This window comes from Pipistrellus kuhlii, unplaced genomic scaffold, assembly GCF_014108245.1.
Source record: "Pipistrellus kuhlii isolate mPipKuh1 unplaced genomic scaffold, mPipKuh1.p scaffold_m20_p_47, whole genome shotgun sequence".
NCBI lineage: Eukaryota > Metazoa > Chordata > Mammalia > Chiroptera > Vespertilionidae > Pipistrellus > Pipistrellus kuhlii.
This window is the reverse complement of record NW_023425548.1, coordinates 2,442,891-2,458,475: the sequence shown is the minus strand read 5'-3', so window position 1 is coordinate 2,458,475 and position 15,585 is coordinate 2,442,891. Positions and strand designations below refer to the sequence as shown.

Below are 15,585 nucleotides of genomic sequence, written 5' to 3'. Positions count from 1 at the left end.
CAGAGAGTCCAAAACAAGATGAACCCAAAAAGACCCACACCAAGACACAGTAATTACAATGAAAAATGTTCAGGACAAAGAGAGAATCTTAAAGGCTGCAAGAGAGAGAAAGGAATTTATGTACAAGGGATCTCCCATTAGATTATCAACTGACTTCTCAACAGAAACATATCAGACTAGAAAGGAATAGAAGGAAATTTACAAAGTGATCCAAAGCAAGGGACTGAATCCAGGAATACTCTATGTAGCAAGGCTATCATTCAAAATTGAAGAAGAAATAAGAAGCTTCACAGAAAAAAAAAAAAAAAAAAAAAAAAAAGACAAAAGAAAAAAAACACAACTAAGTAAGTTTATCACTACCAAGCCAGCAATGTAAGAAATGGGACTTTTTTAAAAAATAAATAGAAAGGAAAGTAGGAATACAAGCTCAAAAAATAAAAATAGCTACAAACAAATAACTATCGATAATAACTTTAAATATAAAGGAACTAATAACTCCAATGAAAAGACAATGAGTGGCTGAATGGATAAAAAAAAAAAACATGACCCATGTATATGATGTCTATAAGAGACCCACCTCAGAGCAAGAGACTCACACAGACTGAAAGTGAAGGGATGGAAAAATATCATTTGGGCAAATGGAAATGAAAAATATTCTGGGGTAGCAATACTCATATCTGACAAAATAAACCTCTAAGTAAAGGCCATAAGAAGGAATAAGGAAGTTTACTTCATAATACTACAGAGATCAATACAATAAGAGGATATAACCCTGATAAACATATGCATCCAATGCAGGAGCACTCAAATACATTTTAAAACCTCCTGGAAGATATCAAGGGAGAGATCAACAACAATACAGCCATAGTAGGGGACTTTAATATACCACTCACATCACTGGATAAATTCTCTAGACAAAAAATCAGCAAAGAAACAGCAATCCTAAATGACTCACTAGATCAGATGGACTTAATTGACATCTTCAAAACGTTTCACCTAAAAATCACCAAATATATGTTCTCCTCAAGTGCACATGGGTCATTTTCAAAAATAGACCACATATTGGGTCACAAGCAAAGTCTACCCAAATTTAAGAAGATTGAAATCATACCAAGCATCTTCTCAGGCCACAATGGCATAATACTAAAAATAAACTACAATAAAAACAATCCAAAAATTAAACACTTGGAGTCTGAATAGCATGCTATTAAACAATGATTGGGTTACCAATGAGATCAAAGAAGAATTTAAAAACATCCTGGAAATGAATGACGATAAAAACACAGCAATCCAAAATTTATGGGACAGAAGGAAAGCAATCCTAAGAGGGAAGTTTATAGCTCTACATGTCTCCCTAAAAAAGGAAGAAAGAAAGAAAGAATGAAGAAGGAAGGAAGGAAGGAAGGAAGGAAGGAAGGAAGGAAGGAAGGAAGGAAGAAAGAAAGGAAGGAGAAAAGAAAGAAGAAAGAAAAGAATTATAATAAATCATCAAACACTACAACTCAAATAATTAGAAAGAGAGCAATCAGAAAATCCCAGAGTGAGCAGAGGAGATAATAAAGATCAGGGCAGAAATAAATGACATAGAGACAAAAAAAAAAAAAAAAATCAGTGAAACCAAGAGCTAGTTCTTTGAAAGGATAAACAAGATTGATGAACCTCTAGCCAGCCTCACAAAGAAGCAAAGAGAGAGGACCCAAATAAACAACATCAGAAATTAAAGTGTTGAAATAACAACAGGCCCCCCAGAAATACAAAGGATTGTTTAAAAATGCCATGAACAACTCTATTCCATCAAAAGATAAAATCTAGAGGAAATGGACATATTCCTAGAAAAATATAACCTTCCAAAACTCAATAAGGAAGAATTTAAACAGCTCAGTAGGCTGATAAATGTGAAGGAAATTGTAGCACTCATCAAAAAGATCCCAGCAAACAAGAGCCCAGGACCAGATGGCTTCACAGAGAAGTTTTACCAAACATTCAAGGAAGAACCAAAACCGTTCCTCCTCAGACTATTCCAAAATATTCAAGAGGAGGAAACGCTTCCAAGCTTGATCTATGAAGACAGCATTACCCTAAGACCAAACCAGATAAAGACAATACAATGAAAGAGAATTACAGGCCAATATTCCTCATGAACATAGATGCCAAAATCCTCAACAAAATTTTAGAAAATCAGATACAGCATTAAATCAGAAAGATCATACCATGACCAAGTAGGATTTATTCAGGGATGCAAGGATGGTATAATATTCGCAAATCAATAAACATGATACATCACATAAACAAATTGAGAGATAAAAATCACATAGTCATATCAATTGATGCAGAAAAACTTTTGACAAAATCCAACACGGTTTCTTGGTAAAATTCCTCAGCAAAATGGAAATAGAGGAATAATACCTCAATATAATAGAAGCCTTATATGACAAACCTACAGTCAACATCATACTCAATGGGCAAAAACTAAAACCATTTCCCCTAAGAACAGGAACAAGATAGGGATGCCTACTTTCATCACTGCTGTTTGACATAGTTCTGGAAGTGCTAGCCATATTAATTATACCAGAAGATAAAATAAAAGGTATCCAAATTGGAAAAGAAGACATAAAACTGTCATTATTCACAGATGACATAATATGTACACAGAAAACTCCAAAGACTACCTAAAAAACTATTAATACTGTAAATTAATTTGGCAAAATTACAGGATACACAATTAACATACACTAGTCTATCGCCTTTCTATACACTAATAATGAACTCACAGAAAGAGAAATGAAAAAACAAATAATCCCATTTACCGTTGCACCAAAAAATAAAGATACCTAGTAATAAACTTAACTAATGAGGCAAAAGACCTGTACTCAGTAAACTAAAGCATGTTCAAAAAAAGAGATAGAGGAACATATATGCAAATGGAAGAATATACTGTGTTCATGGATTGATAGAGTCAATCATTAAAATGTTCTTACTACACAAGGCAATCTACAGATTCAGTGCAATCTGTATTAAAATACTAACAGCATATTTCACAGGTCTAGAACAAACTCTCCAAAAATTCACATGGAATAATAATAATAAAAGACCTGAATAGATGCAGCAATTTTGAGAAAGAAAAACAAAGTTTTTATACTACAAAGCCATTGTAATCAAAACAGCCTTGTGCTGGCATAAGAACAGGCATATAGACCAATGGAAAGAAGAGAGAACCCAGAAATCAACCCAATTCATTACACACAATTAATATTTGACAAAGGAGGCAAGAGCATACAATGGAGTTAGGACAGTCTCTTCAATTAGTGGTGTTGATAAAATGGACAGATTCATTTGAAAAAAAAAAATGAAACTAGACCACCAACTTATACTATATACAAGAAAATACTCAAAATAGATAAAAGACAAATATAAGTCATGAAACTATAAAAATCCTAGAAAGGAAAAAAAACAAAACAAACAAACAAACAAAAAACAGGCAGCAAATCATTCAGGTGGTAGGCTATGCTATTCTACTATTAACTTTCCAGTATCTTAGGAAGTAGAAATATCTAAACAAGTGAAACTAAAAAAGTGTAACTCCACTAATGCTACTCTGTATTTCCCAAGCTACTCTGTATTTCCCAATAGACAAAAATCACCAGAAGATTTCCTATGTTCATAAAATGGAAAAAAAGTGAATTATGTTAGCAAAGAACATTAGTAACCAAAGTTACATTACAGACACACAGACAAAAAGTCTCTTAAAATTAAAACCCGAGTTTCTGGCTGTTGATGTCTTAAAGTTGCTGCAATCCTTGCCACATTTTCAGCCTGCCCACAAACAGCTGGGCCCCCTGCAAAGTTGGACGTGCCCCATCTTTAAACAGATTGATTCAAACAATAAAGACATAAAACATTAACAGAAATACATCAACAGAAATATTCTTATATACAATATTTTCAAGCGTGTAAAATTGTGAGCAATAGATAAACATGCATAGAGGGAAATTTTAAAGATTTCTAGCCTTATGTTAGAAAAGAAGAATTTTTAATACATTATCTTGTAGGTCATATTCTGGTAAAGACTCTGGATATTATCTTCTCCTAAAGAATGTTTAAGCAGACAGTCAAATTATGGCATATCCCTTTGACCTTGGAAAGGGTGGATTTGAATGTCATTAGCCAATTTACCTCTTCATTTAGGCAAACCCCTTAACCTGATGTGCTCTTTATTCCTAAAATATGACCCTTTGGGGTTTCAGTGGAACCACTCCAATTCTGTCTTTGCTGCTGACATCTCCAACCTGCTGTTTCTGCCTTCAAGGACAATTTTCCTTGAACCCTTTGGATGTTAAAGTCCCTGAATCAGCCAAAAGTTGGAGGAGCAATTTATGTGCATAATTTCTGAAGCATCACCCCCTCTGTAGCTCTGTTCTGGGAGGTTTGCCATCAGTTTCTACCTGCTCCACTCTCCAACTGCCTTCTCTCCAGTCACTGTGCATTTCTGCCTTAGTGTTATTCCTGTATCAAAAGACAGGAAGATCACATGAATGTGGTAGTATTGTGGTCTTTTTTTTTTTTTTTTATCTTGGTCACAGGATATTGATGAAGTCGAGTCCCCTAGCACAGTGGTCAGCAAACTCATTGGTCTACAGAGCCAAACATCAACAGCACAACCATTGAAATTTCTTTTGAGAGTTAATTTTTAAAAAATTAAACTATATAGGTATGTACATTGTTATTAATTTAATTAGGGTATTGCTAAACTGGCCTTTACTAAAAACTCAAGGGGCCAAAGAGTGGCATGTGGCTCACAAGCCACTGTTTGCCGACCACTGCCCAGGGCCTGTTTGTATTTCATCACTTCCCTGTGCCTACAAACAGTGCTTTAAAATTATTATTTTGTTATTGTATATTTTCTCCATAGTTCATCAATGTTGTTCCAAGTGAAGTGGGAGGGAGAAACCTTCCTGGAGACCTTTAGCAGCTGATGTGGTCCACCAAGGAGAAAACAAGTTTGGCTCTTCAGACTACACAGGTCTCTGTTTCTCATGCTTTACTACAGTGTTGAGATATTTTTAAAAAATAACAAATTCTAAAGTTCACTATTTTCACAGCATGAGCCAAGCCAATCCTCTCTCTCCAGCCAGCCTTGCCCATACCATGTCTTTCTTAGTGATACACAGACTGTGGAGTGTCCAGACAGGCCTACACCTGCCTGTCCCACTCTCAGAGCCCCCTGAGTGACAGCAGTGGAGCAGCATCTGTCCTGCCTACCGAAATGTTGTGGGCAGCATCTTCCTTGATTTTTAGTAATAAAGGGGAGAAAACACCATGTCTGATATGTGTTGAGTGAATTACCATTTAGAATCACTGAATGGGTGTTACTTCGTAAAAAGGTGCTTGTATTTTCTATTCTGAAAAGAATTCAGCTAATAGTTAAAACAACAACACTTACTGAAGAAATTTATCTTGCTATCCTAATGGAAATGCACCTGGTTTTAACTTTTACTCCAAAGCTCTGAAGTTGTGAGTCTGCTCACATAGAAACAAGATGACCTTGGTTAGTGTGTCCTTGAAATATTTACTATGTACCCCAAACGTAATACAGAGATGTGACACAATTCCAACCAGTTCTTTTCTGAAACTTAAACAATTGATTTAAATTCTCACATAGAAAAATAAATACCTGAGAATAACAAAGAAAGTATACAAATGAAGAAAGCAAAGCCACTGTAATCAAATCAATATTTTATTCATAAGGAGAGAAAGAAGAAGACAGGAACAAAACTGAAAATACTGCCACAGGTCTTGGTCTTGGGGAGTACAAAGACTTAATAGTGCTTTGGTCCATGGTAAGTGGAGTGCTGATGTAATCAACGGATCATGAATGAAGACTGCCTTAGGTATGAACCAAAAGAAGTCTTCCTTCTGCCTTGAGACACTTTCCTGAAACTTTCAGCACAACAAATGCTCTGGCTTTCTTAGGTGTCCCCTATATCTGGGTTAGGGGGTGCCTTGGCCTCCAGATTGGGAGACCAGGGTCCTGAGAGCCTTTGACAGTAGAGATATCACTGACTATCAGGTAAGCATCTAGACAGACCTGGAGCTGCATCTCCAATTTCTGAGTGTTCCCCAGCATTGTCACCCCCACCTCCACTTTCCACCCCTCCCTGAAGAAGGGACTTGGACCTCTGCCACATGGCTTGATAAAGGTAAAGAGGGGTCTGTAGTTAGGTATTTCCCTGTTCCCTCCTATCCCATTTCCATCATTTGGTCAGACTCCACAGAAAAGTTGAGGTTCATCTGATATGAGCTTGGCTCTTTGTAACATTACATGGCACTGCTTTTTCAGAGGCCAGGCCAGGACCAACACCAATGTCTTCTGGTCCTGGTCCATCTCATTTCCCAAGGCCCCTGTCTGCTGGAGCAGCCCTCCACAAAGACCCTTGTGACACAGACTCCTCCCATCACCAGGCAGGCTACTCCCTACAATGTTCACATCACTCACCTACCACCTTTGCAGGTTCCCTTTCTTCTCTGCCTTTTTCTATTTAACACCCACACATACCTTACTGGGAACCCCACTACACACCCATACACTGACCTCATGTATGCCTCTCCCCACTGTTAAGGAGAAGGGAAGAGGTTGCAAGTAAGGCTGAAAATCATCTTTGTTTTCCACAATCAGAAGGCAGACATATGAGAGGGGACCCTAATTAGAACAACCCTGATATACATCAGCTTTAGGGAAGTGCTCCTCCTCTGCCCAAGCCCCTTGGTACATCCTGAGGACTCCATGTCCTTAGCCAAGTCTAAGGGCCACCTGCCTGACCAGGCCTGGTTCCTTGGATAACCCACCCCACTTTGCTCCTCATTCCTACCAGGAAGTTCCCATAGGTCTCATTTGTTGTGATTTAATGGCATCTTCCAGAGGTGAATAAAAAGATTCCTCCTTTCTGATTCTCTCTTTCTACCTGCTTTCCCCCTTGAGCCAAGCAGCTGTCCTTCTCATGTCTCAGAGCCATTGCTATGTCCTGGTCCATCACACACAGTAGGTAACTTAAAAAATCACTATGCCTGCCCTTTTGTGGGCAAGGACATAATCCAGAAGGTGTGAAGTCACCTGACCAATATCCCACACTGATTGACTATCATCATTAAGGAGTGACCCCAGTGACCAGGATGCTGGGGGGAGGGTGGAAAGAGGGGGCACGTTACATGGAGGAAGAATGAGAACAATATACCCTCAGGAACTCTAGTTCTAGCAGGGTAAAGATAATAACTTCAAGAAATGCAATGCTAATGTAATGAGAGGCTCCATATGAGAAAGTTGCTGGAGGTAGAGAATAGAGAGGAGGGAGGGTCCAGGTGCACTGAAAGATGAAATGAAGGACCTGGATGGAGCTGAATACTCAGGAACCCACACTCTCTTACCATCTGGAGTCTGGCATGGTCAGTGACCCATGGGATGGAGAGGACAAGTGACTGCCTGGAAACTGGGCACAGTGCTGAAAGGAGCTCATAAGAAACAGCTGTCCCTCAGTGGAGTCCAGCATATGCTTAGATAGGTGCTGACTTCAGGAGACATTTGTGAGTTTCCTCAGATGCCTTCTGGATTCTGCGCAGTTCCTCCAGCTGGGACTCCCCACTGGGCCCTTCCCCAGAGCCTTGCCCCTGGATGATCTTCCTTCCTTGCACTTCTGTGTGCAGAAGGTTTTGCTGGGAGTATTGGTAAGCCTTGTTGCTGTAATGATGGCCTTCGTTTTCCCACAGAACCCCCTCGATTTTGTGCATGAGCTCCTTCAGCTGGGCCTCCTGCTCTGCCCCCTCCGCCCTATTATTGAAGCCACAGTGGCGCCTGGCACAGAACACATCCAGCAGGGCAAGCTCCCGGTTGTCAGTCTCTCTCAGATACTCATCCAGAGAGCCACCACCCAGGTCTTCCTTCCGGGTGAACACCAGGATGGTATAGGCCAGGATTCCAACTCCAAAGACCTCCTGAAGGCGCCTGACCACCAACTGGTCCTCTTTTGTGAACCTGCCCAGCTCTATCACCAGGAGCACCGCGTGTGGCCCTGGGGAGGAGAAAACGATGGCTTCCCAGGAGCTCCTACCTGCCACTTCCTGTGGACCTCCAGGGGACAAAATATCGGGAGTGTCAATCACCTCAAGTTCCTTCCCAGCCCAGTCTCGGCTCCCTATCCAGAAGGTCTCGGTCACTGGTCTAGCACTGAGCTTAGATTGGAACACTTTTCGACCAAGGATGCTGTTTCCTATTGCACTTTTTCCACTTCCGGTTTTCCCCACCAGGATGAGCCTCAGCCTCTTTGGGTCTTGTTCTTTCTCCCTCAGATCTAGAAGCATCAAAAGAAAACAGAGGTATTGGGGTTAGAGACTTACCCTGGTCTGCTCCATGACCTCAGGGCAGACTGTCCTCTGAGGAAGTACAGATTAACATCTGCCCCTGAGCCCTGCCCTGGGCTCACATTCCATTCCTTTTTTTTTTTTTTTTTTTTTAATTTTTTTATTGTGGTAATATATACACAACCTAAAATGACTGTTTTCACTATTTTTAGGTGTACAACTCAGTGACATTGAATACCTTCACATTTTTGTGCAATCATCACTCTTATGCATCTCAAGACTTAGAGATGTAAACTAATATTTAAAAATCTAATGTTAAAAGCACCCCAAACAGAAACTCTGTGGCAATGAAACAATAACTTCTCATGCCTTCCTTCCCCAAACACCTGCTAATCACCATTCTACTTTCTGTCTCAGTGAACTTTACTATTCTAGGGACCTAGAATTTGAAGTTCCTACAAATTTGATCTTTTGTGTCTGATTTATTTCACTTGACATAGTGTTTTTAAGGTTCACTCATACTGTAGCATGTGTCAGAATTTTCTTCTTTTTCAAGGTTGAAAAACATTCTATTATATGGATGGACCACATTTTGTTTATTCTTATATATGAACATGAGTTGTTCCCAATACCCACTATTGTGAATAATTCTGCTATGAACATTTGTGTACACATGACTATTTAAGTTCCTGCTTTGTCTTCTTTGGGGCATATTCCCAGAAGTGAAACTGCTGGATCATATGGTAGAATACCACATTTTATGTTCAGTTTTTGAAACTTCTTTTCAGGGTCACCTGTTCTCACCATATGGAAACCAGTCCATGAATATGGCATCCTGAGCTTTCCTAGGTATCCCTGGGTGGTGAGGAAAGAAGTGTTTGGGTCTGTGTCTACATCTTGTCCCTGAAGTGACTGACCACATCACCTCTTTCAGTTGTTCTAACAAGAAATATGGGGTGTATTGGATCTTTCAACCAGATCCTTGGTTCAATGGCACAGAAGCACACTGGGGTCTTTGTCTATATGCATTCTTTGTCTATATGCTTGAAATTTGGACCAAATATTTCCACCCAGCTGAATATAGGAACTATGGGTCAAGAGAAGACTTAGAGATGGCAACTACTATTTAAAATATAATATTAAAATTTTAGAAATGACTGGGGATGAAAGACAGAAATATAATTTCATCTCCTGGCCTTTGAGATCACATACCCAGAGCACATAAAGATGTCCCAAATGGCAGCTCTGATTTCCAAGTCAGTTCCACATTGAAGAAATTGATGTGTCAGGATGACAGAGTCCTAACTTTACCTCATAGAGACAGGATTAGCAACCTTGGCTGGTGGACACACCAACCAATTCTGACTGTTGACTTTGGCTCTCTCCAGCTTCCCCCTCTTGGCTTTGAAAGGAATGAATGAATGGGTGGGAGTTTCAAAGAAGCAAGGAAAGTGGAATGTTCATTCCTGTCCTCCCAGCCAAATTGAAGCTGGGTGAAAGCAATACCAACTCCACTCTGGGCAAGCCTGGAGCCAGTGCACTCAAATGCTAGAGAGGATTTTAAAAGCAATATTTAACTTTGATTGTCATGAGAAAGAAAAAAGCATGTGTTGGCATGTTTATTAATATGGCTTGCTTCCACTGGCTTAGGACATTGAAATCTATATAGAGTAAAAATCATTTGTGTTCTAATACATGATGAAACATAAATAATTTATCCTGGCCAGGAAAATGGATGGATTGCGAGCACTCCTAAACTCTGTCTCCCTGAGTTAAATGATGAAGTTGAGCCCATGACTGTTAAGTACCTGACCCTAATGCAAGAGCTTTTGTGGGGAAAACCCCTTGAGAAGGGCCAGCCCAGTTCAAGGCAGCTTCTCACTCACATGGTGCTTTGCAGTCTTTCTGACCCTCAGTGCTCCCACATCTGAACCATCAAGCACCCACATAGGGTCTGTGGGATTGCAAGCCCCCACCAAGGTGAGTACAGGTATCCTTAGGTAATTCCTGAGTATTCTCTTTCTCTCTCTCTCTCTCTCTCTCTCTCTCTCTCTCTCTCTCTCCCTCTCTCCCTCTTTCCCTCTCTCCCTCTCTCTCCTCACCTTTCTCCCACTGTGTCTGTTGGTGGCCTTTCCCCCTTATTAGGTGGATTTAAGCAAGGCCCTTCCCAAGGCCCCACCTAAGGTGCAAAACATCACAGTCCATGTCCACACCTGCTTCAGGTTCAGACATACTAGGAAGTCATTTTACCTCCAGACACATCTTGTTTAGGATGCTGGGCCAGCGCTCCTGAGGGATTGTCTAGGTGAATCAGCTCGAATTCTTCTTCCTCCTCCACCTAGAGAAAATAGTATGTTTGATTTTTCAATTAGTTCAGGAGGCACCTGACTTTTTCTTGTTAGAAGGAAATTTTTTACATTGCTTTGTGGGGAGGGTATGGATTTAGTGAGGAGAGGGGAGGAAGGTCTTGGGACACTCTCTATCTCCTTTAGGGACCCTGTTTCTCTCTCTCTCTCTCTCTCTCTCTCTCTCTCTCTCTCTCTCTCTCTCTCTCTCTCTCTCTCTCTCTCTCTCTCCTTTGATGTCTCTATTGTGAGTTTAAGCAATTTTATGGAGAAGATGCAGATGGCCTGCAGCCTGAGGAACAGATGGCGTTTGGATGGACAGAAGGTCCTGGAGTTGTCATGTGAGGGAGAAAAGAGCAGAGACACAGAAGCAGGTCTGACAGTGTCCTGGGAGCAGTGGGAGGATGTGTGGCCAGAGTGTTCAGGGTGGGAGCAGGACACTGTGATGAGGGGCTGGCTGGGGTGTGGTGGAGTCCTGGTGCCAGGATGATCCCTGAGGAAGGCCTGACAGTGAGGATGGCAGAGGGCTGAGAGGTGGGTGGCCAGGTGCTGTGCTAGAAGGCCAATAGCCTCAGCACAGGAACTTCATGACTCCAGGACAATCTGCTAAAGCCAGGAGACCTCAGGACCCCCCTCCAAGGTCATACTGCCTGAGCCTCAGTGTCCCCTAAGTGTGAATGCTGGACCTGGAATAGATGTCCTGTCATCCCTATAACATTCCAGCACATGTTATGACTGGAGGAAATCAAATAAAGCACTGTAGGCACTGGAACAGAAAGACAATATTGCTTATATTTTTTAACCAATGAAAAATTAATTATTATATTAGTCCTAGCCTTTGCAAAGAGGGCTGTGTCACCTGCCAAAAACTCCCATCCTCCTTCAGGTGAGAGGGAAGTGCACCCTGATGCCATCCGCACCTCCTCACCTCAGGGACTAACATTGTTCCCTATTCCAGAAGTCCATCCTGGTGTGTGAGTTTGGGAAGGAAAGTGCCAGGACACGCAGGACACTGGAGACATTCACAGTCAGGGACTGTCTCCAGATCAAGACTCCGGAGGCCCCTAGATCCAGCCCTGAACAGTGCTTCACACCTTTGCCGTACTCAGTGGTTTTGTCTCCAACATAAAACTCTGAGCAGATACATCAGCCTGCTATGTTTCTCCAGAAGAAAGTGAGTTTCACAGAAGCATCGATCCCATATAAGCAGAGAGTTTGTCCAGGGCACAAGGTGAACAAAGTTCTCCTTTATAATCACAGCCCTTTCTACTATACCACAAACACACACATTCACAACACACACACATACACACACACACACACACCACTCACACCACTCACACAATACAACCACAACCACAACACACAGATATACACAAACACACATATACAACATATGCATACACACAAACATAGCACATACAAAAACATGGCATATACCACTCACACATACACTCAAACACAGTACACATACACCCACAGACATAGAAACACAAATATGCACAACAAACATGCATACACACAAACATACACATAGAAACATGACACACACCATCTACACATATACACTCAAACACAACACACACATTCACAAATATACAAACATACATATACACAACACACATACATGCACACAAACATAACACACACAAACACTACATATACCACTCAATAATACATTCAAACACACATATACTCACAAACATTCAAACACACAATTACATATTTATCCAACACATATGCATGCACACAAACACAATACTTAAAAAAACACAACACACACCAGCCACATAAAGAGGGTGGGCCAAAGTAGGTTTACAGTTATGAGTACACTAAACAGTTTATTCTTGTATTACTTATTAATTATTGTATTATTTTCCATATGAACAATTGTAAATCTACTTTTGCACCACCTTGTATAATCTCAAACACAGTGTACACATATTATTCTCACAAATACATAAATACACACAAGCTTAACACAATACACACAACTCACATACGTACACTCACAAATACTATGCAAACATACATAACAAAATATATACAACTATAACACACAAATACACACAACACACAGATACACTCAGAGACTTACCATGTGTTCCTGTGAGTTCTTGGTTTTTCCTTTTGGGGTCGACACATTGTAGGTGTCTGGAGGCCTTGACTGGCGGAAATCGAATAAAGCACTATAGGCACTGGAACAAAAAGACAACATTGCTTATATTTTTTCTGCAAAATGTGACCTAAAGCTCAGCCGAGAACTCAGCTCCAGAAAAGCGGCTGTCTGCTATGGGTGGAGAAACAGGAAGGGGGAGGGAGCTCACCAGGCCTTCCTGAGTGAGAACCTATGCTGTGTGCACTCTGCAGCCTTAGTGCTATAAACAGGAAGAACAAGAGCACGAGACTGTTTTATTTTTATCCTGACCAGCACAACCAGAATTTAGAGGCTGAACAAGAGGCAGCAGACCCTTCAGAAAATTTTATGCCAAAGCAACAATTTTCAACCTTTTTCATCTCATTGTACACATAAATGAATTACAAATAAATTTATGTTTTGCCAATCTGACAAAGAAAAAGGTGTCATTTTTGATTCATTCACAGCAGATGGCTATTGTTGTGTTAACTGTTGTCATATTTTTTTATTTGACCATCTAAGGCAGCAGTTCTCAACCTGTGGGTCCCGACCCCTTTGGGGGTCGAACTACCCTTTCACAGGGGTCACCTAAGACCATCGGAAAACATATTTACATAACTATTCATAAAGTAGCAAAATTACAGTTATGAAGTAGCAATGAAAATAGTTTTATAGTTGGGGTCACCACAACATAAGGAACTGTATTTAACGGTCGCAGCATTAGGAAGGTTGAGAACCACTGGTCTAAGGCAGTGGTCAGCAAACTCATTAGTCAACAGAGACAAATATCAACAGTACAACGATTGAAATTTCTTTTGAGAGCCAAATTTTTTAAACTTAAACTATTGATATATAGGTAGGTAGACTGCTATTAACTTAATTAGGGTACTCCTAAGCTGGCCTTTGCTAAAAACTCAAGGGGCCTAAGAGCCACATGTGGCTCGTTTGCCAAGAACTGGTCTAAAGGAATGCACTCAGGCCCCCTGACTAAATAGCTAGCTGTTATATGTTTTAAAAGTTCTTGTGGCACGCCAGTTAAAAATTGTTGTGCTGGAAGAATTATTTATTTATTTTTACTAATCTCCCTTCTTTGAGAACAGCCCAATTCCTGCAACTATCCTATGCCTTCACCATTCCAACAGAAATTCATTGTCTTTTTGCTTCCCCTAACTCATTCTTCCTTTAAATATTTTCTTTCAGGAAAAGGCCTTGGACTTGCACTAAAGCATTGGCTTTCCTGAGTCTTGAACTGAATGTTTTCAGGTGAAAACTGCACCACTGGCTCTCCTGGGCCTCTGGTGTGCAGACTAGAATTTGCGACTAATAACTCCATATTCAGATGGGCCAATTCCTTATAATAAATCATGTGAGCCAATTTTTTTATAATAAATATTCTTTATAATAAAGAAATCTCTTCATATATGTGTACACACACACACACACACACACACACACACACACACACACACACATCCTGTGTTTAACATTTCCAAAATCTGTGTCATATCTGAGTGCCTCTAATATTTGCTTTGTGTCTTCAGACTGTGTGTGTTTTTTCCTGCCTATTACTAGGCCTTGTAGTGTTGAAAACTGGATGGGATACATCTGATATTAGGAACTAAAGTGAATAGGTCTGTAGAGTTTTGTTCTCACCTATCGTCTGTGGGTTTCCCTAAGGACCCCCTTTTTTAGAGCTTTGAAAACTTTACTAAATTTTTTTTTTTAGTTACAGTTGACAATCAATATCATATTAGTTTCAGGTGTACAGCAAAGTGATCCCACCTGGAACCATACAAACATATTACAATATCATTGACTATATTCTCTGTGCTGTGCTTTTCATCTCTGTGACTACTTTGTAGCTGCCAGTTTATACTTTGTAAAGGACTCCTTCTTAAATACAGTCTGTCCCTCATAGTTCCTGCAGCTTCAATTACTGTTGCCATCCCAGAGCCCTGTCAATGCGATGGTCAGGCGTGAGGGAGGGGCAGCTTAGTCTTGAGTTAAATCACACCCTCTTAGAGGGTGTATGTCCTGGGGCTGTGATCATCACAGTTTGTTATTTTTTTCCTTTCCCTTCCCCTTGCCCCTTCTAGGTGGCAAAGCCAAATATGATTACTTCCTGGATTTTCCTCCTCGTTTTATTATAGAGTCTTTTTTCTCCCCTGTGCCTTGGTCTTGAAGGACCCCCTCGGTTATTTAAATGCTTCATCTTGTCTTTTTGCTCTGGAACAGCTGGGAAGAGATGGAATCAAAGTGTTCCTCAGAGAATGTATTCTATCATAAAAGGATTCTGATAAAGATTTTGAAGGTTTAATGAAGTTTGGAGGTTTAAAATGTTCACCATTAACACTATTTGAAATGATTTTTTCTGCAGGAAACACAATCATGTGTTGCATAACAACATTTCAGTTGATGAGAAACAGCACATACAATGGTGGTCCCACAGGGTTACACTGGAAGTGAAAAAGTTTTATCACATAATGATGTCATAGCTATTGTGACATCGTAGTTGTTGTGATGTTATAACTGTGGTAACATTGTAGTGCACGCGTTACTGACGTGTTTCTGGTGTAAACAAACTCACCGCACTGCATATGAAAGAACAGTGTACCATACATATACTGTAACTTTCCTATGTTTAATACATAAGTAGTTATGTCCTACATAATAAAGAGGTAATATGCAATTGACCATCACTCCAACACACAAGATAGCCACTCCCATGTGGTCAAAAAGGCCTGCCACAATATG

At 40.3% G+C, this 15,585-nt stretch overlaps 1 protein-coding gene across 3 annotated transcripts; it reads right to left on the bottom strand.

Annotated features, from left to right (window-relative positions):
• Positions 1–5,721: 5,721 nt before the first annotated feature.
• On the bottom strand, positions 5,722–13,005 carry GIMAP6 (GTPase, IMAP family member 6). 3 transcript variants are annotated; one of them, XM_045572417.1, is made up of 3 exons: positions 12,793–13,005; positions 10,600–10,687; positions 5,722–8,339 (listed from the first exon to the last, which is right to left on the bottom strand). In XM_045572417.1, the coding sequence occupies exons 1-3, from the start codon at positions 12,910–12,912 to the stop codon at positions 7,546–7,548; spliced, it is 1,002 nt and encodes a 333-aa protein (XP_045428373.1). In that variant the 5' UTR covers positions 12,913–13,005; the 3' UTR covers positions 5,722–7,545. The 3 variants fall into 3 exon arrangements, with proteins under 3 accessions (XP_045428373.1, XP_036268636.1, XP_036268635.1); XM_036412743.2 differs by having other exon boundaries at positions 10,600–10,685; positions 12,800–13,005; XM_036412742.2 differs by having other exon boundaries at positions 10,600–10,682; positions 12,791–13,004.
• Between the last annotated feature and the right edge of the window lie 2,580 nt (positions 13,006–15,585).